Source organism: Trachypithecus francoisi, unplaced genomic scaffold, assembly GCF_009764315.1.
Source record: "Trachypithecus francoisi isolate TF-2019V2 unplaced genomic scaffold, Tfra_2.0 Lachesis_group3, whole genome shotgun sequence".
NCBI classification, from domain to species: Eukaryota; Metazoa; Chordata; class Mammalia; order Primates; family Cercopithecidae; genus Trachypithecus; species Trachypithecus francoisi.
The window spans coordinates 39686464-39710360 of record NW_022681468.1 but is presented as its reverse complement, the minus strand read 5'-3'; the positions used below and the strand labels follow the sequence as shown (position 1 = coordinate 39710360).

At 40.5% G+C, this 23897-nt stretch overlaps 2 protein-coding genes across 7 annotated transcripts in view; one reads left to right on the top strand and one right to left on the bottom strand.

The window, feature by feature from the left end:
* The first annotated feature begins 4109 nt into the window (after positions 1-4109).
* Positions 4110-23897, top strand: part of FUT8 (fucosyltransferase 8) — a 327631-nt gene continuing 307843 nt past the window's right edge. For 2 of the 6 annotated variants that reach the window (XM_033187706.1, XM_033187702.1), the window contains exon 1: positions 6589-6720. The gene's annotated coding sequence lies outside the window, so the exon portion shown is untranslated. Of the gene's footprint in view, positions 5500-6217; positions 6721-23897 lie in introns of those variants that run through there. The other 4 variants (XM_033187709.1, XM_033187704.1, XM_033187708.1 and 1 more) reach the window with 4 other exon arrangements.
* Positions 4291-6369, bottom strand: LOC117071017. The gene is made up of 2 exons (XM_033190828.1): positions 6104-6369; positions 4291-5974 (listed from the first exon to the last, which is right to left on the bottom strand). The coding sequence occupies exons 1-2, from the start codon at positions 6367-6369 to the stop codon at positions 5512-5514; spliced, it is 729 nt and encodes a 242-aa protein (XP_033046719.1). The 3' UTR covers positions 4291-5511.

Below are 23897 nucleotides of genomic sequence, written 5' to 3'. Positions count from 1 at the left end.
CATCAAGTGATCTGCCCCATTGGCCTCCCAAAGTGCTGGGATTACAGGGGTGAGCCACAGTGCCTGGCCTGGGCCAGGTTTTATAAGCATAAAGTAATGAGATGTGATCTGATTGGATCTTGCAATGAGGTGATGCTGGGAGGTATGATTTGATTGGATCCTGCCATGGGGTGATGATAATGATTAGATCTTGGATCCTGCCATGTGGTGTCCCCTTCTTAATTCATTCCCCACTCCTCAGTCAGAGCACTTAGGTTCCTGTTGTGGTTGCAGACTCGGTTCATCTGGGCATGTTCAAGTTAGGTGACCTTCAAACTGGAGGCCCATGGTAACTGAAAAACAACTTACAACTTTGTTAACATAAAAGTTGAACCAGGTTGGTGTGATGTGGTTACAAAATAGCTAGTAAGTCTGAGGGTAATATACTGGCTCAATACTTCTCTATCCTAAGTTGGAAACTATGGTCAATTTTGATGAAGAAATTATTAGCTATTTCCCTACTTCAATTTTGCCATACCAAAGCATATGAACTTGATAAACCTTGTAGTGTCTTACAAGGTTTTAATCTTTTCATCTGTAAAAAGGTTGGGTTGAATCAAATTATTCTTTCTCCTTGTTAATGCAGATAATACTTTATTTCTGAAGGCAAGAGTAAGATCTATTACATAAAAATTTTTTAATGTATCCAATATATTATAAAAAATAAAGACAGGGGTCTTGCTATGGTTGCCCAGGCTGGTCTTGAACTCCTGGCCTCAAGTGATCCTCCCACCTTGACTTCCCAAAGTGTTGAGGTAACAGGTATGAGCCATCATTCCTGGCTATATCCAATATTTTTTAGTGCTTCTTGAGACATATCTGTGTTAGGAACTGAGATGAAATTAAAGATATACAAGATAGAGTTTTTGCTTACAGTGTTATGGTGGAAACAAACAAACAGAATTATTATTTTGTAGTATTAATAGTCCAGGAAAGAGCAGTTTTCAGGAGTGGTATGACCACAGCTCAACCATATCTTCAAGGGTTTTCTATCTGTCTGCCATCCCCAGTAGGTTGACTTCATTTTCAGGTTAATTCCTCTTGCAAGATTGCTGCCAATGGCAATCTGGGTTACAGGTTGACTTGCTCATATCTGGCAGGAAAGAGAGAACTCCTTCCCCCAGGTATAGACTGAAAATCCTTTCCTTTGGTCTGATTGGGCCACTTTGTCCTGGTCCTAATGGTTTTCAAGTGTATTAATTAGAATAGTCTAGGACTATTCTAATTCTAGCATAACCTAGATGCTAGGTCATACTGCAGTGAAAAATACCCCCAAATCTCAGTGGCTTAACCTACAAAGGTGTATTTCTTATTAAAACCAGATGAAAATGGGAGGCAGGCTGCTCTACCTTGTCCTTTATTTTTTGGAACTTAAGCCGAGAGAGGCTTTATCAATACTCTCAAGATAATACTGGTCTTGAGTCTAGGGAAGAGTAAACATTGTAAGGACTTATGCTGGCAATGAACTGTTCTACCTGGAATTGACACATACCACTTCTACCCACAACTCACTACAGACTGGTAGCTATAGCTAGTCAGTCACATGGTCCAGCCCAACTGCAAGGGGAGGAGGGTATCTGGGGTGGGTGTGGAAAAATGTAATCTTTTTGTATGTCTGGAAGGAGAGAGTAAGCATAACAAATCTCCTACCATATTAGGGAATCCATTTACTGGCTAATTGAGTTGCCCTTCTGTAGTTGGAGTTTGGGTGGTTACATAAAAAATTGGCAGATGAAAACAAAAATAAAGAGCCTTATTAATAAGGAAGGACAGGAGTGAATGTTGAATAAGAAATCAATAGTGTGAACTATATGCTGCTTTATCCCAACGAAGAAGACAGAAATTTCAGCCATGGAGGCAAGTCATAGGGAGGCATAGTCTGGCTAGTTTCATCAGTCTTTAAATCAATTACTTCATTTACTCTTCTAATGGGAAAGATTTCCTCTGGCTTTTTAATGAGTAGGTATAAAGTTTGTTTAAGGAGCTGGCTCAAAAGTGACTTAAAACACATTGAATTTGAAAATACAGATTCTTAGCTACTCAGGAGGCTGAGGTGAGAATACAGCTTGAGGCCAGGAGTTCAAGACCAGCCTTGGCAACATTCTGCGACTTTGTCTCTAAAAAATAAAAATGAAAATATAGACTTCCCCCCCATATTTCATTTTTGTAGTTATTGTCAATGGTGTGTCAAGTTGGCTAGATCTGTAGTTTTAGAACTGATGAACAACTAAAACTTACCTAGTCCAACTCTTTTATTTTACAAATGAGAAAACTGAGGCCCAGATGTGTAAAATGATTATCTCAAGGTCACCCCTTCTTGCTCTTGGCAATAACAATGCTGACCTTTGGATGACTTCCTAGAAAATCAGATCCTATAAGTGAAGTGTAGCTAGAGCAACAATTATAAAACAATGACAACAATTAACAATTATTCAGAATGCTTTCATGGCTGACAGTCAGTTGGTACACATTGGTAGAGATAGAAAAATTTCTAAACTATTTGGTAAGTAGCTTATGCTAAGCCTTCTGAGTGCCTCAACCCCTTGCTGGAACTCCACAGATCTCCCTACCATAATAATAGGATCCACCTCAAAGGTTTGATTTGAGAATTAAACGGTAGAGGTAAAGAGTTTTGCATGGGGCCTGGCGCTCAGCACTATTACACTTTGGCTATTATTTTTATTACAGTCATAATAAAATGGTAGTAAATTTCAAACCAGTTTCTACATGAATGTTCACAACTTAGGAAATGTGATAGCATTCAATTTCATTAACTTTGATCTAGCTAATCTCTCAATAAAATGGCCACTCATGTGCTCACTTTAACTTTCATTTTGATCTTTTCCATTGTCTAAGGGTTGACTCCTTCTTGCCCCACACCCAAGTCCCCATAGCTCTAGCTGATGGGTAAGAATTTGACTGAGGCTATGTAAAAGAAAACAATGCACTGACAAGGCCCTGTTGGTTCTCAGTATAACAGATCATAAAGATTATTCTGTCTAATCTTTTGTTGAACAGAACTTGTCTTTAACTTTTGGGATAAGCAAAGATGGGTCCAAAACCTAGTTTGGTGAGGGAGGGGTGGAGTAAGAGGTGGAGTACCTATGCTTACTTAATCTAATACAAACTGGGAATGATGAGCAGCAGAGGCAAGCAGTTGGGGGAGGAGAATAAGAGAGCCCAGCAACGGGGTGGGGGGAGGGGGGTACCTGCGGCTTGTGGAAAAACGCTTTTGACACAGATACTTTCTGATGGCCAGTGATGGTTAGAACCTTTTGGGGGATTCCTTCTCTCTCAGAATTTAACCTGGCAAGAGAAAGACTGAATTCTAGGAATTTTCTTCTCTGGAGAGAGTAAAATAAATGCATTTTTAAAAAGCTGGGACTGTTGTCCACACTGAGAAGAGGCAGGGTAATCATCCTTTTATAAGTGAATTTCCTGGAAATTCATGATTGGCTTGGAACTTAATGTGTAAAGACTTGTTCTTAGATATCAGTTGCTTGACAGAGACCTCCAGTTTTGGGATGGCAGCTAAATCCTGAGCCTGCCTTGGAAAGGGTTTTGATAATAATGTTCCATCACAGGTGGAGAAGCATACTGATTCAACAAAGCAGACTTCAAAATCACTGAAGAATTAGTTTCTGAGTGTATTCAAGAGATACCAAAGTTATTTGTTATTTATTTATTTATTTTTTTGAGGCAGAGTTTCGCTCTTGTTGCCCAGGCTGGAGTGCAATGGTGCGATCTTGGCTCACCGCAACCGCCGCCTCCCTGGTTCAAGCGATTCTCCTGCCTCAGCCTCCTGAGTAGCTGTGATTACAGGCACCCGCCATCACACCCAGCTAATTTTTGTATTTTTACTAGAGACGAGGTCTTGCCATGTTGGCCAGGCTGGTCTTGAACTCCTGACCTCTGGTGATCCACCCGCCTTAGCCTCCCAAAGTGCTGGGGATTACAGGTGTAAGCCACCGCGCCCAGGCCAAAGTTATTTGTCATTTTAACATACACTATACTGCTCTATACAAATGCACCAAATCCTGGGCAAAACATTCCTAGGTTTTTTTTTTTTTTTCCAATTGGAAGGAGGTAGGGAAAATAAGTGCTTTAATTCCTAGGATTTTGGAAGTAAAAACAGAAGGCCAAACAAAAATGGAATTTTGAGGCAAATGGAAAGCTTTGAACTTGGATATCTCAAAGTATTATACAGTGTAAACTATCATGATTATTAGCCAACTATAAATAGTTCTTTTCTTTTTTTAAATTTTATTTTTAATTTTAGAGATAAGGGTCTTGCTATGTTGCCCAGGCTGGAGTGCAGTGGCTACTGACAGGCATGATGTGGCACTGCAGCCTGGAACTCTTGGGATTAAGTGATCCTTCCTGCTGCTTCTATCTTAGAAAAAAAAAAAAGTTACGCTTGCTTGTTAAAATATTTTTTAAATGCTGTGTTTAAACTAAAATGTAAATATTCGCCCCACCTCTGACTTCTAAAAATTATCTAGAGTATGACTGATAAGATTTTTACCTTTAATCCCACATAAACCTAACATTTGTGTTCATTTCCAACAACCAAAGTGTGTCACTTTTATACCAGAATTTTGTCCTGCTTGTACGCTCACTACAGACCTCTCATGGGAGAGAGCATCCATGCATTTATAAATTGTTATTGAATAATTTTATTGAATGATGACACCCAAACTGAGCTAGAACATTTTTTGTGTGATCTTGGATAAGTCACTCTCCTTTCAATTTTCTTGTCTCACAGGGAGATAAAAATCCTAAAAACGACTGTAAAGTACAGCACTTCACAGAGTGCTTTTTGTTTAAAGAGCTGACAATAAATACGAGTCACAAGGTCTAGCAAAACCTCTCTCAGAACCTGAGCTGCTTGAGGACAAGGGATTTTCTTGTTCTGAATCAGCAGTACCTTATTTGTGCATCTGTGATAAGAGTTCCTGGTACATAAGACGGTCTCAATAAATATGTGAATTTATGACTATTAGATTGCAATCTTGACAGGCCACTGCCTCTTAAATCTCTTTTCTGTGATCTTTTAATATTTAACATCTAAAAGGCCGCCACTACTTGTTTTGGGATAAGTGTCCCCGGTATGTACTTTAAAATGCCCAAGCCTTGAGAAATGATTCTTGTCTTCAGGGCACCATTTCGCTTTCCCACCGTAAAGCGCCCCAGGCTTGGGATCTGGGTCCCAAGGCTACAGGGAAGAGTTTGGAACGGGAAGCTCATCTTCCGGCCCTCTGATTGGCCGGCTCGCACTCCACTCACGCGGCGCGCGGCTCTGATTGGCCTCGGCGGCACCCCTCGGCCCGCGACTACTTTGTGTGCTGGGGCGGCGCGCTCAGGTCCTCCCGCTCAGCTGGCGGTCTGGGCTGCTCTGAGGCAGCCCTTCGGCCCACTGCTCTGCATCGCGGGCGCCGGGAATTTTCCGAGTCCGAGCGGGTAGGACGCATCCTAGGGCAAAGCCTCTCCCCTCTCCCCGTGCTGTTCTCTTTCCCGTACTGAATAAACTTCCGCCTCAGAGGGGCTGTCGCAGCCGCGGGTCGGGAGAGGCCGGGCATCGAACTCAGGCCCTCGTGGGGGGGGTCTTTCTCTTAGAATGAATGTAGAAACAGCTCTCACAAGATAAAGTAGGGCCTCGCTGAGTCTCCTGGGGGAGCGATGCCATTGCAGGATCGCGCTGGAAGCTGCAGCCAAGCGGCCAAACGCGGGCTGGAGGGGCTGAGCAGCAGCAGCGCCCACCCCTAAAAGTAGCAAGGAGCCAGCTTCAAAACCTCTAGTGCGGGTGCCCCCTAGGGCAGCCGACTGAGCTAGCACGGGCCGGTCCGTTCCCAGCGCTGTAGGGAGCACGGCATTCTCAGGAGGCGGCTCTCCTCCCTGGATCCGGGATCCGCTCGCGCCCCGCTCAGCCTCTGGCCTTCAGGCGGTAGAGGGCGGCCTACGCCTGTGTGCGAGCCGGCGTCCGCGTGCGCAGCCGCTGCCCTGCTGGAACTGTGCCGTCCCGCTGTGGCCCGTGGCTCTGCTAGGCGGTGGATGCTGCTGCTACGCTCTCCACGGGTGCAGCGAGGAAGGGGGCGGGGAGAAGCCCTGGCACATGCTAGGGTCGCCGTAGGTGGCAGCGGCCGGCGCATGCGCGCCCTCTCCCAGAAGCCAGGAACGCCGAGGGGCGCGCGCCCCCATTCGCGCGCGCACGCCGGCGCTGGCCGAGGCTTCCCCGCCTGCGCTCGTTGTCAGAGCCGCTCCGGCGCGTGCGCGCGTTATCTCCGGCCGACCGGAGGAGCTGGTTCCCTCCGCTCCAGCCCCCGTCCCCATCCCGCCCCCTCCTCCCGGCCCCAGCCGACTCGTCCCTTCCTCTCCCCGCGGAATGGGGCCGGCACTACTTGGGGTCGCGCGCCCTGGACCCGGCTCGCTCTCGGTCTCGCGCTGTCAGCAACTGCCCGGCTCGCGCCGCCTCGCGCTCTGCCTCAGTCAGTGGCGCCGAAGGCTCGGTTAAGCGGCGGCGGCGGTTCCTGTTTCCGTTTCTTCCTCTCCGTTCAGTCGGGAGTAGCATCCTCCACCCAGCTACCCTTCCCACTCCCCCAGCGTGGGGCAGCTGCAGCTGAGGGCTGTGGCTTTGGCAGCTGCGACGGGGAACGGCGAAGACCGCCTCTGCTCCCGCCTCGGGTAAGGGGGCGTTTTGGGAGCCGGGCCCCGCGCGCCTCGGGGTCTTGGGCTGGGCTGCGCGCGGGATCTGAGGAGGCTCCGCGGCTGTCCCTGCTCGTTTCCCCAGGCGACTCCCGGGCCTGTTGCTGCAACTGCTGCCGGTTAACCAGCGGCTCTCGGAAAAGTGGGGAGGGAGCCCCCGGGACGCTCTGGCGGATGCCTTGGCGCAGCCCCGGGGGCGCGGGCAGAGGGTGAGGGGCGCCTGCCTCTCCAGCCGGGACGCGGAGCTGCGGCGCCGCTGCCCTCGGCGTCGCGCATCCTTGCCTAGGGCAGGGGCCAAAACCTAGAGGAGGAGAAGGGATGGGGGCGGGGGTGGGAGGTGTTCGTCGTCTCCCCTCCACACCTATCTTACCTTCGCCAGCAGCTCGGTCCCTGGAGTCGCGGTCTGTGGGGAGGAAGATGCCTGTGCGTTATGGGCTCTCTCTGAGTGCTGCTTGGGTTAGAAAGCAGGGAGTGGACCCGCACAAAGATCCGCGAGGGACCGTGCTGGGCAGTTAAAGGGAGTGCAGCTGTACTCCCTTTTGATGTGCAAATGACGAGCTGGCGGCTTTTGAGTGTCTAAACTTATTTGGGAAGGTTAAATGAGTCCATATTTATCCGTTTTCGGAGGTTTGTCCTGCAGGATTGAGTGGGTTGTAGGGTGCAGCACCTGTTCTTTCTTCACAGTGGGGATTGCAATCTTCAGAGACGCAGTGTGTTTCTTAAGTTAAGTGGCAGTGTCATGCTTAGGGTTTGTCCCTGATGAGCTTTTATTTTAGCGTTTTGCAGTATAATATAGATTGAGGCCTTGGTTAAAGGCACGGAGAGGTGGTGGTTTTTTCCTTCCTGTGTTTGAATTATTTACAGTTTATTTAAACCCACGCAGGAAAGTGGACCCAGAAAAGCCAAATTCTCCAGTAGATAACCCCAAATTTCAAGGTTTTGCGGAACAAATTCAACACAACTTTTGTGTCAGTTTACAGTTAAACGCATCTGAAGTAACTGACTTAACTGACTTGCCTCTATGAAAACTGTTGGCAGGTTTCATTATAGTTTTTTTTTCTTGCTATTCCTGCGGTTAGGTGAATATTTATTTTCTTGATTAAATTTACATTCCATGTTTTATGGCTAATTCTTTAAATAGGTGCATCATATATAAAGTATTTTAGGAGAGAAATTACTATTTAACCACTACAGTATATCAGATATATAAGAAATAATGGAGTTGTAGTCTCTGCTCTTTAAAATAGCTGTAAAAACATCTTAAAACCCTGTGCCAAATAATAAGGCCCTGTACATTGCTGTCCTTGGGAAATCTGCTATGTGTATAGAAAATCTTAATTACTTGATTTATAAATATAAATACTACAGTAGTAGTGAGAAGGTGGGAATTCAAGCATTTGTAATTGTGATTTTACAGGTTCATTGTGTAAAAAATGCCGGGAGTTAGAGATGAATAGGCTATAAGGAACATACAAAGGTAGTTCCAAAACATGGATTGTCTTTTTGCTGCTTTATAAATTGAGAATTCTGTTTGAATTGAAGAGCTGAACAGCTGGAATGAAACTTGCATGGATTGCAGAAACAGATGCAAAAACGTATCTTTGGTCAAGTTGTGAATTAACTTGAAGAGTATGTTTAATAGGATAGTGATTCAAAATAATTTCCATAAAATATGGCATTATATACGTTATATTTTGAGGATATTTTTGAATTTAAGTAAAGTCACCTGAAGTTGTTTTCCTACAAATCAGTTCTGTTTAAGATGTATAGAATTGAGAAAAAACAACAACAGTAATTCTGATTACATCCTGCATTGTTTTGTTGCAAATTCTTACCAGTTATTTTGACGAAATTGGAGTGTCCTTAAAAGTGGTGAATCTTAAAATTTGCTAGTGAATTGGAAAAACTTGTTACTTATTATTATTTTTTAAAATGCAGTTATATTAGTACGTTGGTCTGGAGGGGGAGCTAGTGCCAAAGCAAAGTATAGCTTAATGGCTGTTTGAACTTTTAAAACACCTAAAACCAGATTTTTATGACCAACAGAAACATAAATTTTTAATTAAAAGAGTAAGACATTAATGTGGGCATATATATGTACATAGTTATTTGTGGAGTGAATATATTGTGTATTACAAATTAGTTAAAAAAATCTTTTCATGAGCCGTAATAATGGAAAGCTGAGTGCTGAAAGATTTATTGGATTTCTCATTTAAAAATCTCTAAAATGTATCCCCAAACTTAGAATATGTTATGATATTTTCTTAACCTTCTTGTGCTGTTCATCGGAAGAGAAGGCATGTATTCTTGACCCATTGTGCATGTTGTGTGTTCTTAAATTTTGTTTTTATAATAGCTATAATCCTAAAATTTCAAAAACAAAGCTTTAAGTAGAATCTTATGTGGGCGAAGGTACTAATTGTGGGGTAAGCTAGGTATTTATCAAAAGTAGATATAATTCCTTTTTTTTTTTTTTTTTTTTAAGTAGAGATAACTCCAATAAAAAAAAATGGACCTTTTAGATATCTGGAGAACAGTATCCCCAGGTCGCTTAACCCTTATCTCCTGCAATATAATGCAGTGAATACAGCTGATCTACCAAACTGAATGTGTGCCTTTGAATATGAAGCAGTTGTTTTGTGGCCTGTGTCATTTCATTTAGATTTCTAAACTGTAATAAATTAGGTATGTTAATTTACTTCTGACCATTCACGTATTCTTTAAATCCAAGCATAGAAACTGATAATTATATGTATATTAAAATCATTGGAATATTAGTTTTTTTGCAGATAGCGTTTGGGCTGTTTGTTATCAATAGCTCTTCATTATGTAAATAGAATCTCAAGGCTGATAAAGTAAATAGACTCTTCCATTTCATTAATGGTTATTTTTGATTTATGATAATCTGCATTTAATAAATCTCTTGATTTAGTTAAATGGTGGATACATCATTTCATATTATAGCACATTGATAAATGTAAAAGAAAGTTTTTACAATCATGAGAGTAAATACTTAAAAAAACTTGAGTAGTTACTTTACTAAACATAAAACTAAGATTTTTAAACAACTCTGAAACTAAAAGTATTACTATTATGCTACCTTTTTTTTTTCCCCAAAAGAGATGGGATCTTGCTATTTTGTCCAGGTTGACTGTGAACTCCTGGGCTCAAGCAGTTTTCCTGCCTCAGCCTCTTGAGTAGCTGGGACTATAGGCATGTGCTACCACATCCAGCTTTATTATAGTTTCTGTACCCTGCATCGATACTGCTTCTGTTGATCCTTTTCAAAGGAGATATCAACTTCTGGTCTTCAACAGTAGTGTAGCATCCACTTACTGATTCTCTGGCTTATATTTCACTACCATATAGTATAGAGTTTCTTTCTTGGAGTTTGAATTGTTTTTACATTGTAGCTTGTTATAGTGAAACAATTAAACATATTTAAAAGTAAAAGATATTTACAACTGATTTTTAAAGAACCTTTAAAAAAATCCCCAACAGAAGAATATTATATAGGGATATGTAGATTTAAGATTTTATTTTCTTTAATTTTTTTTTTTGAGATTGGGGTGGGGGTTTGTCTCACTATGTTGCCCAGGCTAGAGTGCGTTGGTGTGATCACGGCTCACTGCAGCCTTGACCTCGCTGGTTCAAGCCATTCTCCTACCTTAGCCTCTGGAGTAGCTGGGACTATGGGTGCATGCCACCATGCCTGGCTAATTATTTTTTATTATTTGTAGAGATAAGACCTTGGTATGTTGCCCAGGTTTGTCTTGAACTCCTGGGGTCAAGTGATCCTCACACCTTGGCCTCCCAAAATGCTGGGATTACAGGTGTGTGTCACTGTACCCGGCTCCTTTATTTTATCAAAAAGATTTTTTTGTTTTTTTTTTTAAGTTTAAAAGAGACAGGGTCTTGCCATGTTGTCCAGGCTGGTCTCGAACTGGCCTCAAGTGATCATCCCACCTTGGCCTCCCACAGGCGTGAGCTACCATGCTTGGTCATAAGATTTTTAAAAAATTGATTAGTTTCAAATCCCAGCTTTCTCTTCTCATTCTAATCTCCTGTCATTATTTCCTTTCCCCAGCTACCCACCATCATCCAACAGTCTTCCATTTGGAATAATGGGAAATCAAACCAATAAAATTAACCTTACTACCCACCAGGCAAAGGTTTTTCTTAATATCTACAATATTCTGAACATAAAACCCATATAAACTTTATATGATACTACACATTTTCCTTTTAATGGAGGAAGAGCAAATAGGACCTATGAATTATGCCATATTTGTCAATATAAGGGTTACTTTTGTACTCTTACTGAAAGCAGAGTTATAGGGCAAATTTCATTTTAAAATTTTCATACCCATCTGCTTAAAAAAAATCTCTTTGTGGTAGTCTTTTTTTTGGTCAGAAAATGACAATGTGAAGGAGAAATATGTTTTGAATTTATAAATCTTTTAATTCACAAATTATACCAAATATAAGGGTAGTGCTAATGTGGTTCAAATTTTGCCTTTGCTATTCTGCCTTTTTTTCTGTAGTCATTCTGTAGTATAACATGTTCGTCGAAGCACTGGAATAAAATAAAAACTTTTAAAGATCACTACTGAAATGCTCACTGTATTTGTTGTATTTTATAACTTGGATTTTTAAAATTTATTTTTCCATAAACCAAATAAATATGAAAACGAACTTGAAAGATTTTGTTACAGCCTTGATGACTGGTCAGTATAAATAAAGTTCACATTTAAAGTAATAAAACATTGGTATTACTCTTAGATGGAAATGGAAAATTAAGCTAATGTTTACTTTAGAATCTGAGTAATGAGTTTATATCATGTAGCGATGAGGCACATGAAGAAAGTTAGAATTAGTTTTTCTAATGAATAAACTTCATGATATAAACTTGAAAGTGCGTAAATGCTGTAACTTTCTGATTGTAAACTTCAACAAAAGTAAAATGAAAATGGGAGAGACCTGTTAATTACCTTAAACATACAACTAAAATGAACCTGTATATCTGTCTAAGTCTTATTTGCTCAAGACTTTCAATGCACAATGAATGAGTTTTAAATTTTTATGAATGTTGTGACTGATTTTTCTATAATATCCCTTAAATGAGATATCAAATTCTAATAATATTTAGAACCAGAATAAATTTACTTAGAGTATAAACAATATTTACAAACGATCAAAACTATAATAAAAGCATTGCAATGTTATTTAATGACTTAAGTCAGCATTCCATAAGTTAATCTAAATAATCATTTTTATAATTGTTTAATACAATTGATAGTAATATCTTAATTAGTGGTAAAGTGGACAAATATAATTTGTAGATTCTGTGTTGTGTGGGACCTTGAGGCAGTCAGTGAAGAGAAGGAGATAGAGAGAGAGAGGAGCGTACTGGTTGATGAGCTTGCCTTATTTGGAGATGAAGGAGATTTATTCAGTTCTTTTCTTTCCCTCCTTTTTTCTCCTTGTTTGTCATTCTCTTCTAGCAATGGTAAGAAATGAGGGAATTGACCATCTTTACAGTATCCTTTTTTCTTAGAGTTCATAGAACATTTCCAGGTAAAACATTAGTTTTTATGTTATAATAGGTTTATTATAATGATTTCATTTCCTTTTGAGGTGGTAGGCGAGAGACTAGAAGAACTTCAGTTGCATAGCGTTTAATATTTATTAAAAATGATTTTATAGGCCAGATGTGGTGGCTCATGCCTGTAATCCCAGCACTTTGGGAGGCTGAGGCGGGTGGATCACCTGAGGTCAGGAGTTGGAGACCAGCCTGACCAACATGGAGAAACCTGGTCTCTACTAAAAATACAAAATTAGCCGGGCGTGGTGGTGCATGCCTGTAATCCTAGCTACTTGGGAGGCTGAGGCAGGAGAATCACTTGAACCCGGGAGGTGGAGGTTGCGGTGAGCCGAGATCATGCCATTGCACTCCAGTCTGGACAAGAAGAGTGAAACTCCGTCTCAAAAAACAAAAAAAACCAAATTCTAACCTTCATGTGCTTCTTACTATAAATTATGTGCCTCTTACTATAAAAAAAATATAAAGCATGTGCCTCTTAGTATAAAAAAAAATTGTGTTCATTGAAGAGAACTAACGTATTAAACTAAAAATGAGACACAGTGTTCTCCACTCATGAGAGTGCTGTTAGCAGGTTTAAGACAGTTACTGTGAGTTCACAAGGTGAAAGTGTGTGTGATAATTAGGGCCTAATCAATTGGGATCTGACTTACTCAATTTCTCCAGTACATGGAATTGTACTGACACTTGAAGGAGAAAATATATAATAGAAGTCGTATTAGTTTTTATGTCTCGAGCTCTTTGAATAACTTTAATTTGTTCAGTTGCCAAATGTCAAAAGATTGTAATTTTGAGAAAGTTGATTCTTTACAATTAGAACTAAGCCAGGGTAAACAATTTGCTTTCTTTTTATAAGTTTTAGGTTTTTCTTTTTGTCTTAGGAAGTTTAGTGAAACTCTAGGGGTTAGGCAGGTTGTAACTGAGATTCTTGAGGCCAAAAGATCCTGTCTTGTCCTTGGTAAACTGACCCCCTCAACAGCATGAGAAATGTAGGTTTACTGATAATCCTGATTGCTTCCTGACATAATTACAGACATCCAGCCCTGTATCAACTAAAATTCCGCTTGTTTTTAAGGTTCAAATATTAGAAGTATCTGCTTGATACCTCTCAGGTTGTCAAGTGTACATAGGATGAGAGATATGTTACTTTTAATTTGTAAGTAAACAAACAATATTATGTTCTCAATGCTGAGTAAGCTGAAAAGATGTATACCTACTGAGGATACACCAAATAACTAAGTAAACCTGGTAATGTGCAATTAGGAATAGTTCTTCTTAATAATAAAAAAAAGATTAGTGTTTGGGTTATAATGGCATAAAGATGTAATGAAAGTAAAATTACCAAAGAAGACTATTTTGGAGAAATTTTTGTCAGACTAGATAACAAACAAAAGAATACATCCTTTTTTTATTTTTATTTTTTATTTTATTTTAGAGATGGGGTCTTGCTCTGTTGCCCAGGTTGGTGTCGAACTCCTAGACTCAAGTGATCTTCCTCGCTTGGCTTCGTAAAATGCTGGGATTACAGATGTGAGCCACCAAGCTTGGCCAGAACACATCATCTATATGACTGTCTACAGAGGCTTACTTAGAATAGTACAGAAGTACCTAAAAGGAAATAATGATAAATAACTAAAATGTGTTAATAGGGATCATGTGTTCATTTCTGCATGTGTATTTGTATAGTACCTGTCATTTGCTGTTTCCGTGTGTAAATGCACAGTTGGAAAATAAGGTACCCAACTTTTGGAAATCATTCAGGGAAGTGCATCTAAAGTTTAGAGAAAAGTTGGTTTCTTCATATTTTAGTGACACACTTTTCAGCATATATAGTTCACCCTTGAACAGCATGGGGTTTGGGGCACAGACCCCCATCAAGTTGAAAATCCACATGTAACTTTTGACTCCTCAAAAATTTAATAAACTTACTATTGACTTCCAGCCTTACCGATGACGTAGTCAACTAACACATTGTACCTTATATGTATTATATACTGTGTTCTTAAAGTAAGCTAAAGAAAAGAAAATGTTATTAAGAAAATCATAGACTGGGCATGGTGGCTCACACCTGTAATCCCAGCACTTTGGGAGGCCAAAGTGGGCGGATCTTGAGGTTAAGAGATTGAGACCTTCCTGGCTAACATGGTGAGACCCCGTCTCTACTAAAAATACAAAAATTACCTGGGCGTGGTTGCATGTGCCTGTAGTCTCAGCTACTAGGGAGGCTGAGGCAGGAGAGTTGCTTGAACCCAGAAGGTGGAGGTTGCAGTGAGCCAAGGTTGCACCACTGCACTCCAGCCTGGTGACAGAGTGAGACTCCATCTCAGAAAAAAAAAGAAAATCATAAGAGAGAGAGTATATTTACTGTTCATTAAGTGGAAGTGGATCATCACAAAGGTCTTTATCCTCATTGTCTACACATTGAGTAGGCTGAGGAGGAGAAGGAAGCAGAGGAATTGCTCTTGTTGGTCTCAGCATGGTATAGAGGTGGAAGGGGGAAGGAGAGGCGGGAGAGGCAGGCACACATGGTATAACTTCACGGCAATACGTCATACTTCTGTCTTTTTTGCTTTTTCATTTCTCTAAAAACATTTCCATATGGTACCAATCCTTCTTCCACCATTTGCTTTAGTTTCAGTGCCCATATCAGAAGGGTCCATGTCATGAACAGTCAAAAGCATTCTTGAACAATCAGATAATCTTCTACCAGACTGTCTAATGTCATTTTGTTTTCTGGCATTCCTTCTGCATCACCTGGTACTGGATTGGAAGCACTCATCGAATCATCTTTTTAAATTCCTCTTGTGTGGTGTCTATTTCTTGAATTTCTCCAAGATTTGTATCTTGAAACCCTTTAACCCAGTTTTTTTTTTTTTTTTTTTGCCATATCCACAGTCTTTTTCATGATTTCCTTGATTGGCCCTGTGACAAATCCTGTGAAGTCATGCACAACATCTGGACACAGTCTTCTCCAGCAGGAATTTATTATTTCAGGCTTGATGGCTTTCATGGCTTTTTCCATAACAATAATGGCTTCTTCAGTGGTGTAATCCTTCCAGACTTTCATGACTTCTCTTTATTGGCATTCTCTTTCATAGAGTTGACAGTACTTTCTGTAGTGTACTGTGTCCAATGATCCTCATGAACCCCTGGTTTAGAAGCTGAATTAGAAACATTGTGTTTGGGGGCAAGTAGACTACTTCAGCACCTTTGGTGTTGAACTCATGGGGTTCCGGGTGGCCAGGAGTATTGTTCAATAATAAAAGAATGTACAGGCAAGATACATCCTGACTTCAGGGACAAAGCATCAATGGAACCAATCTAGAAAAAGGGTTCTCATTGCCCAGGCCTTTTTCTTGCATTACCAAAAGACTGGGAACTGGTGTTTATCTTTTCCCTTCAAGGCTTGGGAGTTTGTAGCATTGTAGATAAGGGCAGTCCTGATCATAAACCCCACTGCATTTTCACAAAACAGTAGAGTTAGCCCATCCCTTCCTGCCTTAAATACTGGTGCTTTTTCTCTTCCTTACTAGTGAATGTTTTTTATGGCATTGTTTTCCGGAATAGGGCACTTTTGTCTGCATTAAAAACTTGTTTAGGTGGATATTCTTTCTCCATATTTCTTTTTTTTTTAAGAGATGGGGTCTTGCTCTGTCGCCCAGGCTGACATGCAAATGGCATGATCATAGCTCACCGCGGCCTCAAACTCCTGAACTTAGGCAGTGTTCCTGCCTCAGCCTCCTGAATAGCTAGGATGCAGGTGTGCACCACTATGCCTGGCTAATTTTTAAATATTTTTAATTTTTTTGTAGAGATAGGGTCTCACTGTGTTGCCCACTCTGGTCTTAAACTCCTGGCCTCAGGTGATCCTCCCACCCGGGCCTTCCAAAGTGCTGGGATTACAGGTGTGAGCCATTATGCCCTCCCCCAGCTAATTAAAAAAATATTTTTCGTAGAGGCAGGGTCTCGCTGTGTTGCTCAGGCTGGTCTTGAACTCCTGGCCTCAAACGATCCTCCTGCCTCATCCTCCCAAAGTGCTGGGATTACAGGAATGAGCCACTGCACCCGGCCTCCTCAGTGATTTTCTTTCTTTTTTTTTGAGACTGGGTCTCGCTTTGTCGCCCAAGCTGGAGTGCAGTGGTGAGATCTTGGCTCACTGCAACCTCCGCCTCCCGAGTTCAAGTGATTCTTCTGCCTCAACCTCCTGAGTAGCTGGGACTACAGGTGTGCACCACCACGCCTGGCTAATTTTTGTATTTTTTGTAGAGGTGGTGTTTCACTATATTGGCCAGGGTGGTCTCAAACTCCTGACCTCGTGATCTGCCCACCTCTGCCTCCCAAAGTGAATGATTTTCTTAATGGCATCTGGAAAGTCTGCTGCCTCTTGGCTGGCAGAAGCTGCTTCTCCTGTTATTGTGATGTTTCTAAAGCCAAACCCCTTTCTAAAATTATCAAGCCATCCTTGGCTGGCATTATATTCTTCAGCTTTAGAGACTTCACCTTCCACTTGTTTTAAGTTGTTGTATAATGACTGCTTTTTCTTGAAACTTACTAAAGTTTATAGGGATGGCTTTCAATCCTGTACCCCTTATAAAAGCTACATTTTCCATATGAGATAAAAAAAAAAAATTTCACAAAACATGCACGATTTTTGCATCTGCTGGTGTACCTTTAGCAATGGCTTCATGAATTCTTTTTTTACAATGGCCCTTAAGCTGGATTTATTTATCTTGAAGTGGCGGGCAATTGCAGCTGCAGACCTCAATCTACAGTACGTATCAAGCAAGTCAACTTTTTCTTGTAATGCCATGATTTTTCTCTGCTTCTTGGGAGCACTTCCGGCCTCACTAGTGGCACTTACGTGTCATTCAAGGGTTATAGTAGAGGTTTATAGTATCGTACTAAACATGAAGAAACTGCGAGAGATCACTTTTTACTGGAATATACAATTTATCGGAAAGATAAACTGCTTGCTTGGAGATTATTAATGTCACATGGTACTTTAAGCAAATATTCACACTTGAGCTCACCTCATTAACAGGAGGTGGCTACAAAATTATTTCAGTAGTACAGGGTGTAGTACAGTTAAATTTATGTAGTTATGATTTTAGTTATGATTTAATACTGTATCTTTGCTTTTTTGAGACATGGTTTCTCTCAGTTTCAAATGGCACCATGTATGGCTAAGTGTATGGTATAAGTTGGGACAATTTTTAACTTTTTATAATAGATTTGTATCTATTTTGTAGTAGTAAATGATAAAATAGACTGGTATCTACATATATTTTAAGCACTCATGACATACCTCTTTCTTTTTTTCTTTTTTTTTGATGAAGTCTCATTCTGTGACCCAGGCTGGAATGCAGTGGCATGATCTTGGCTCACTGCAACCTCCATCTCCGGTGTTATTCTCCTATCTCAGCCTCCCATCTTTTTCTTTTTTTGACCCAGGGTCTCACTCTGTCACTCAGGCTGGAATGTTGTGATTAAGTCATAGCTCACTGCAACCTCTGCCTCCTGACTCAAGCGATTCTCCCATTTCAGCCTCCCGAGTAGCTGGGACTGCAGGTGCATGCTACCACACCTGACTCATTTTTGTATTTTTTGTAGAGACGGGGTTTTGCCATGTTGCCCTTGCCCAGGGTGGTTTCGAACACCAGTGCTCGTGATCGTCCTGCCTCGACCTCCCAGAGTGCTGGGATTACAGGTGTGAACCACTGCACATGGTCTACTTTTTTGATATTTCTAGGTTATATGGTTCATCTATGAATTTTTTCAAATTGTCACAAACTTCCCCCAAATTTATCAGTATGTTTATTGAAAAACATTAGCATATGAGTGGACCCTCACAGTTCAAACCTGTGTTGTTCAAATTTTAAGCCCTGAGAGCTCTAAGAGTTTAGAGCAAAAAAAAATTAGAGTTTCTTTTTTTTTTTTTGAGACGGAGTTTCACTCTTGTTGCTCAGGCTGGAGTGCAATGGCACGATCTCGGCTCACCACAACCTCCGCCTCCTAGGTTCAAGCGATTCTCCTGCCTCAGCCCCCCGAGTAGCTGGGATTACAGGCATGCACCACCACACTCGGCTAATTTTTTTTGTGTTTTTAGTAGAGATGGGGTTTCTCCATGTTGGTCAGCCTAGTCTCGAACTCCCGATGTCAGGTGATCTGCCCGCCTCGGCCTCCCAAAGTGCTGCAAATAAAAATTGTGTATATTTAAGGCATACAACTTGATGTTTTGGTATATGTATAGATTGTGAAATGTTTACCACAATCATGCTAGTTAACACATCCATCACCTCACATAGTTTTTTTGTGTGTGTGTGTGTGGTGAGAACATTTAAAATCTACTTTCTGGCTGGGTGCGGTAGCTCATGACTATAATCCCAACACTTTGGGAGGTCGAGGCGGACGGATCACGAGGTCAGGAGTTTGAGACCAGCCTGGCCAACATAGTGAAACTCTGTCTCTGCTAAGAATACAAAAAATCAGCTGGGTGTGGTGGTGGGCCCCTGTAATCCCAGGTATTTGGGAGGCTGAGGCAGGAGAATTGCTTGAACCTGAAAGACGGAGGTTGCAGTGAGCCGAGATCACGCCGCTGCACTCCAGCCTGGGTGACAGTGCAAGACTCTGTCTCAAAAAAAAAAAAAAAAAAACTACTTTCTTAGCAGATTTAATGTGTACAGTAAGTATTACTAACTGTAGTCACTATGCTGTACATTAGATCTCTAGAACTTACTCATCCTGAATACCCTTTGGCCAACATCTCCCCATTTCCTCCTAACCCCAGCCCTTGGCAACCACCATTCTGTTTTCTGCTTCTATGAGTTCACCTTTTTTAGATTCTGTATATAAGTAAGATCATGTAGTACGTGTATTTGTCTTTTTCTGCCAGTCCTGTTTTACTTAGCATAATGTCCTTTGGGTTCATCCATGTTATTTGCAGATAACAGTGTAAAGGGGAGGCAAACTTTACCTTCACTTTTTTAAAGTTTTTTTTTTTTTTGGCTTGGCCTCATAATTAAATTAACATAAGGTAGATTATCAGGAGAAAAGCACACAAATTTATTCAATATAAGTTTTGTGTGGCACAGGAATCCTCATAAGGAAACAAAGACCCAAAGATACAGTTAGAATTGAATACTTACATACTGAATTGGACAAAGGGTAGTAACTTATGAAAAATAAACTGGATTATATGGGGAGGCTTAAAAGATAGAAGTTATTTTAACAAAGTCTGTATGGAATTCTCTTGGTCTCCATATCCCGTCCTTGATGATAAAAATGTTGCTTTCCTTTTAGGTTAAGGAGGACATCTTTCACATGGGAATTTCGTCTGCTTTTAAGAAATAGAAGGAAGGTCAGAGTGATCTTACACCTGCTGTTTTTCAGAAGCCTTTGACTCAAAATAGTCAATATGTCAGAATGGCGTGTTTAAACTCCAACAGGATTGTCTTACTTTTTAAAAGCTGAATGTGAATCCTGTGTGTATATGCATGCACACACACATGCACACATAACACATTTTCTTTCTTTTTTTGTTGAGACAGAGTCTCGCTCTGTCGTCCAGGCTGGAGTGCATGGCGTGACCTCAGCTCTCTGCAAACTCTGCCTCCCGGATTCAGGCCATTCTCCTGCGTCAGCCTCCCGAGTAGCTGGGACTACAGGTGCCCGCCACCACGCCCGGCTAATTTTGTTTTTATATTTTTAGTAGAGACGGGGTTTCACCGTGTTAGCCAGGATGGTCTCAATTTCCTGACCTCGTGATCCTCCCGCCTTGGCCTCCCAAAGTGTTGAGGTTACAGGTGTGAGCCACCGCACCTGGCCTACATAATACATTTTCTTTACGCGTTTATCCATTGGTGGACACTTACGGTGACTCCATATCTTACGTATATGAATAATGCTTTCACGAACATTGGAGTGCAGATACCTCCTTGATATACTGATTTCATTTCCTTTGGATGTATACCCAGAAGTGGAATTACTGGAGCATATGGTAGTTCTATTTTTAATATTTTGAGGAATCTTCACACTGTTCTCTTATAATGGATGTCCCGATTTACATTCCCACTGACAGTGTACAAGATTCCCTTTTCTCCACGTCCTCATCAATACTTATCTTTTGTCTTTATGTGAATAGCCATTTTAACAGGTGTGAGGTGATATAAAATTGTGGTTTTGATTTGCATTTTTGTGGTGGTTAATCAGTATTTTTTCATATACCTGTTGGCCATTTATATGTCTTCTTATGAGAAATGTCTGTTTAGGTCTGTAGCCCATTTTTTACTTGCATTATTTGTTTTCTTGCTATTGAGTTGAGTTCCTTATATACCGAATTCCTTCTTAGTAAAATAGCATTATTGAGGTATAATTTATATACCATAACATTCATAGTTCAAGTTTTAGTAAATTTATACAGTTGTGCAACAATTATCACAATCCAGTTTTAGAAAACTTTCATCTTTCAAAAGCTCATTCTTGTCCATTTGCAGTCACTCCCTACACCTATCCCCAGCCCCAGGCAACCACTGATCTGATTTTTGTCTCCATAGTTTTGCCATTTCTTGATTTTTAATATTAGTGGAATCATACAATATGTAGTCTTTTGTGTACTCTTTTTATTTAGCATAATTCTGGTTTGTAATGGGAATGAATGGATAAAGTACAAAAGCTTTGAACTTGTAATCAGGAGACTTGGATACTAGTGTTGGCTTTGCCACCAAATATATAAACATGGGTTAACCACTTGTCCCCTCTCGGCCTCTGCTTTTTTCCTCCATAAAATGAATTATTTTGACTTTCTTATATCCCACTTTGCACAGCTGGGTAGACATTCACTGACCTTTTCTTCAAAGATACATTGACTTTTCCTCTTAAATGTAGCCACGGTGTGTGTGTGTGTGTTTTTCTGGATCAAAAAAATGAGGCTTATGTTAACTGTGGTCTGAATGTCTCTTCAGAATTCTTATGTTGAGACCTAACCTTCATTTTGATGGTTTTATGAGATGGGGCTTTTAGGAGGTACTTAGGTTATGAGGGCAGAGCTCTCAGGAATGGGATTAGTGCCTTTATTATTAAAGAGGCCTGAGGGAGCTTGAATCCCTACTTCCTGCCATGTGATGACTCAGTGAGAAGATGCCATCTATGAAGCAGAGTGAGCCCTCACCAGACACCAAATCTTGATCTTGCACTTCCTAGCTTCCAGAACTGTAAGCAATAAATTTCCATCATTTATAAGTTACCCAGTCTAAGGTATTTTGTTATAGCAGCCCAAACAGACTAAGACATGGTCTAATGGATGATTCAGCAATGAACAAATTTGGGATTGTCTGGAAGAATCAAGATGGATGATTAAACATTTTCTTGGGCATTTCTTAGTTCATGCATACAACTCTGAGGGTGGTAATAATCTTAAATGCTGAGTTAATAAAGATTTTTGAAGAGAACAAAGCCAGTTGAATAATTCTGTGAGGTAGAGCTTCAAAAGTGATTGAAACTTGTTATGAAGAGAGGTAAAGACTATGCTGCTTGCTGCTTTAGTTTTTTGTTTTGGAAGTAGAAAGTGGGGTGGAACAATTTTAGTGAAGTTTGTGCCAAGCCGCACTCAAGATAGTCAAGTGGGATTAGATTGTTTTTCAAGAAGAACAAAAGGAAGTGCATGACTATCATTGGGAAGATTGTCTTAGAGGCAAAGCTGACAGGTAACATTCAGGTTATAAACTAGGAAAACGGTACATGTATAGAGGATTTAAAAAACAGGAGTGTACACATGTATATGTGTGTGTTTATAACAGGAGTAGACAACTGACTGAGTAGGCTGATGTCAGGTATATGCTAAAAGAGTAATGTTCATTTTCAGTATAGTATAAAAAAAGAGAATTGAATCACAACTGCCTAAATTTAAAAATCTGTGTTGTAACTGCTTTCAAATAATCAATAATTTGACTTTTAGGAACCTTCAGGGCTTGTTATTTTACCTACAGTAGTAGGAAGTATGGCTATTAAATGACTGAACCTTATTTTTACCCAACATGCTAGAGCATATGAGTGATAACCCACAGAGCAGACACTGGAGGAGGGGAATGTAGCTATAATGTAGCTATAAATATATTTTAATGATGGTGTCATTACAACAGCATAAGAAAATTTGTTTCATGTTTTAGAGTCACAGTTTTTATTCAAAAGTAGCATTTGTAATGTAGGTAAACCACTTTTTGATAACAAGGAATATCTTCAAATCAAAACTATGTTTATTATATGAAGATTTGTCACTTCTGACAATATTATAAACATTATATTAAGACTTTAAAGCAGGCCAGGCGAGGTGTCTCATGCCTGTAATCCCAGCACTTTGGAGGCTGAGATGGGAGGATTGCTTGAGCCCAGGAATTTGAGATCAGCCTGGGCAATGTGGTGAGACCCCATCTTTACAAAAAATTGAAAAAATAGCCGGGTGTGGTGGTGTGTGCCTGTAGGCCCAGCTGTTTGTGAGGCTGAGATGGGAGGATGACTTGAGCACAGGAGGTCAAGGCTACAGGTAAGCTGAGCTTGCACCACTGTGTTCCAGCCTGGGTAATAGAGTGAGACTGTCTCAAAAAAAAAAAAAGAAAAAAGCAAATACTTAAAAAAGACTTTAAAACAGTTACAAAAGTTGAATCCCAAAGCTTTTTATGAAATGTCAGTGTCAGCATTATGGAAATAAATGTAGAGTTCTCCGAGGCGACTGTTTTTATCACAAGAATCTTTTTTTTTTTTTTTTTTTTTTGAGACGGGGTATCACTCTGTTGCCCAGGCTGGAGTGCGGTAGGACTTTCATGGCTTACTGCAGCCTCGACCTCTGGGGCAGAGTCTACCCTTCCAGCTCAGCCTCCTGAGTAGCTGGCACTGTAGACACATACCACCACATCCAGCTAATTTTTTTTTTTTTTTTTTTTGTAGAGACAGGGTTTCTCTGTGTTGCCCAGGCTCGTCTCAAACTCTGAGCTCCAGCGACCTGCCCACTTCGGCCACCCAAAATGTTGAGATTACAGGTGTAAGCCACTGCATCAACCAAGAATGTTCTTTTGAAAATATGTTATGCCATATTTAAAAGTCCCACTGAATTTTTAATACATATAAAATACCGAAATATGAGTTGTATAATTGGAAAAATGTCAATGTAAATGAAAAGAGACACTTTATCTATTACTTCTGAAGCTTCAAAGTGTTAAAGATCATCATTCATATTTTCCTGGGGAATTTTTATTTTTAGTTATAATAGGAAATGAGCAGCTGTCAGAAGATATAGCCATTTCTGGATTTAGAATTCCTATTCTTTATATAGTTCTCTTAAATACTTGTCTTTAAGAAAATAGACATTAAGGATTTCTTGAGTAATCAAATACTACTTTGATATTTGTACAGAGCATGAGAGCAAGACTAGAACCACATTAAAGCAGGAAGAATAATTAAAAGTTTTGTAACATAGCAAAGAATAGATGGGGTAATTTAAATGGAAAAGTAGACATACAGAACATCATTAGATGGGATATAGAAGGCTCTCTTTAAAAAAGGA

What these genes read in the sequence shown, in the direction of transcription:
- LOC117071017 (XM_033190828.1), bottom strand. Translation starts at nt 6,369, where the DNA reads ATGGGGACGGGGGCTGGAGCGGAGGGAACCAGCTCCTCCGGTCGGCCG. An exon ending in TCGCTGCACCCGTGGAGAGC is followed by an intron (nt 5,975 to 6,103) that starts GTAGCAGCAGCA and finishes TACCGCCTGAAG; the next exon opens with GCCAGAGGCTGAGCGGGGCG.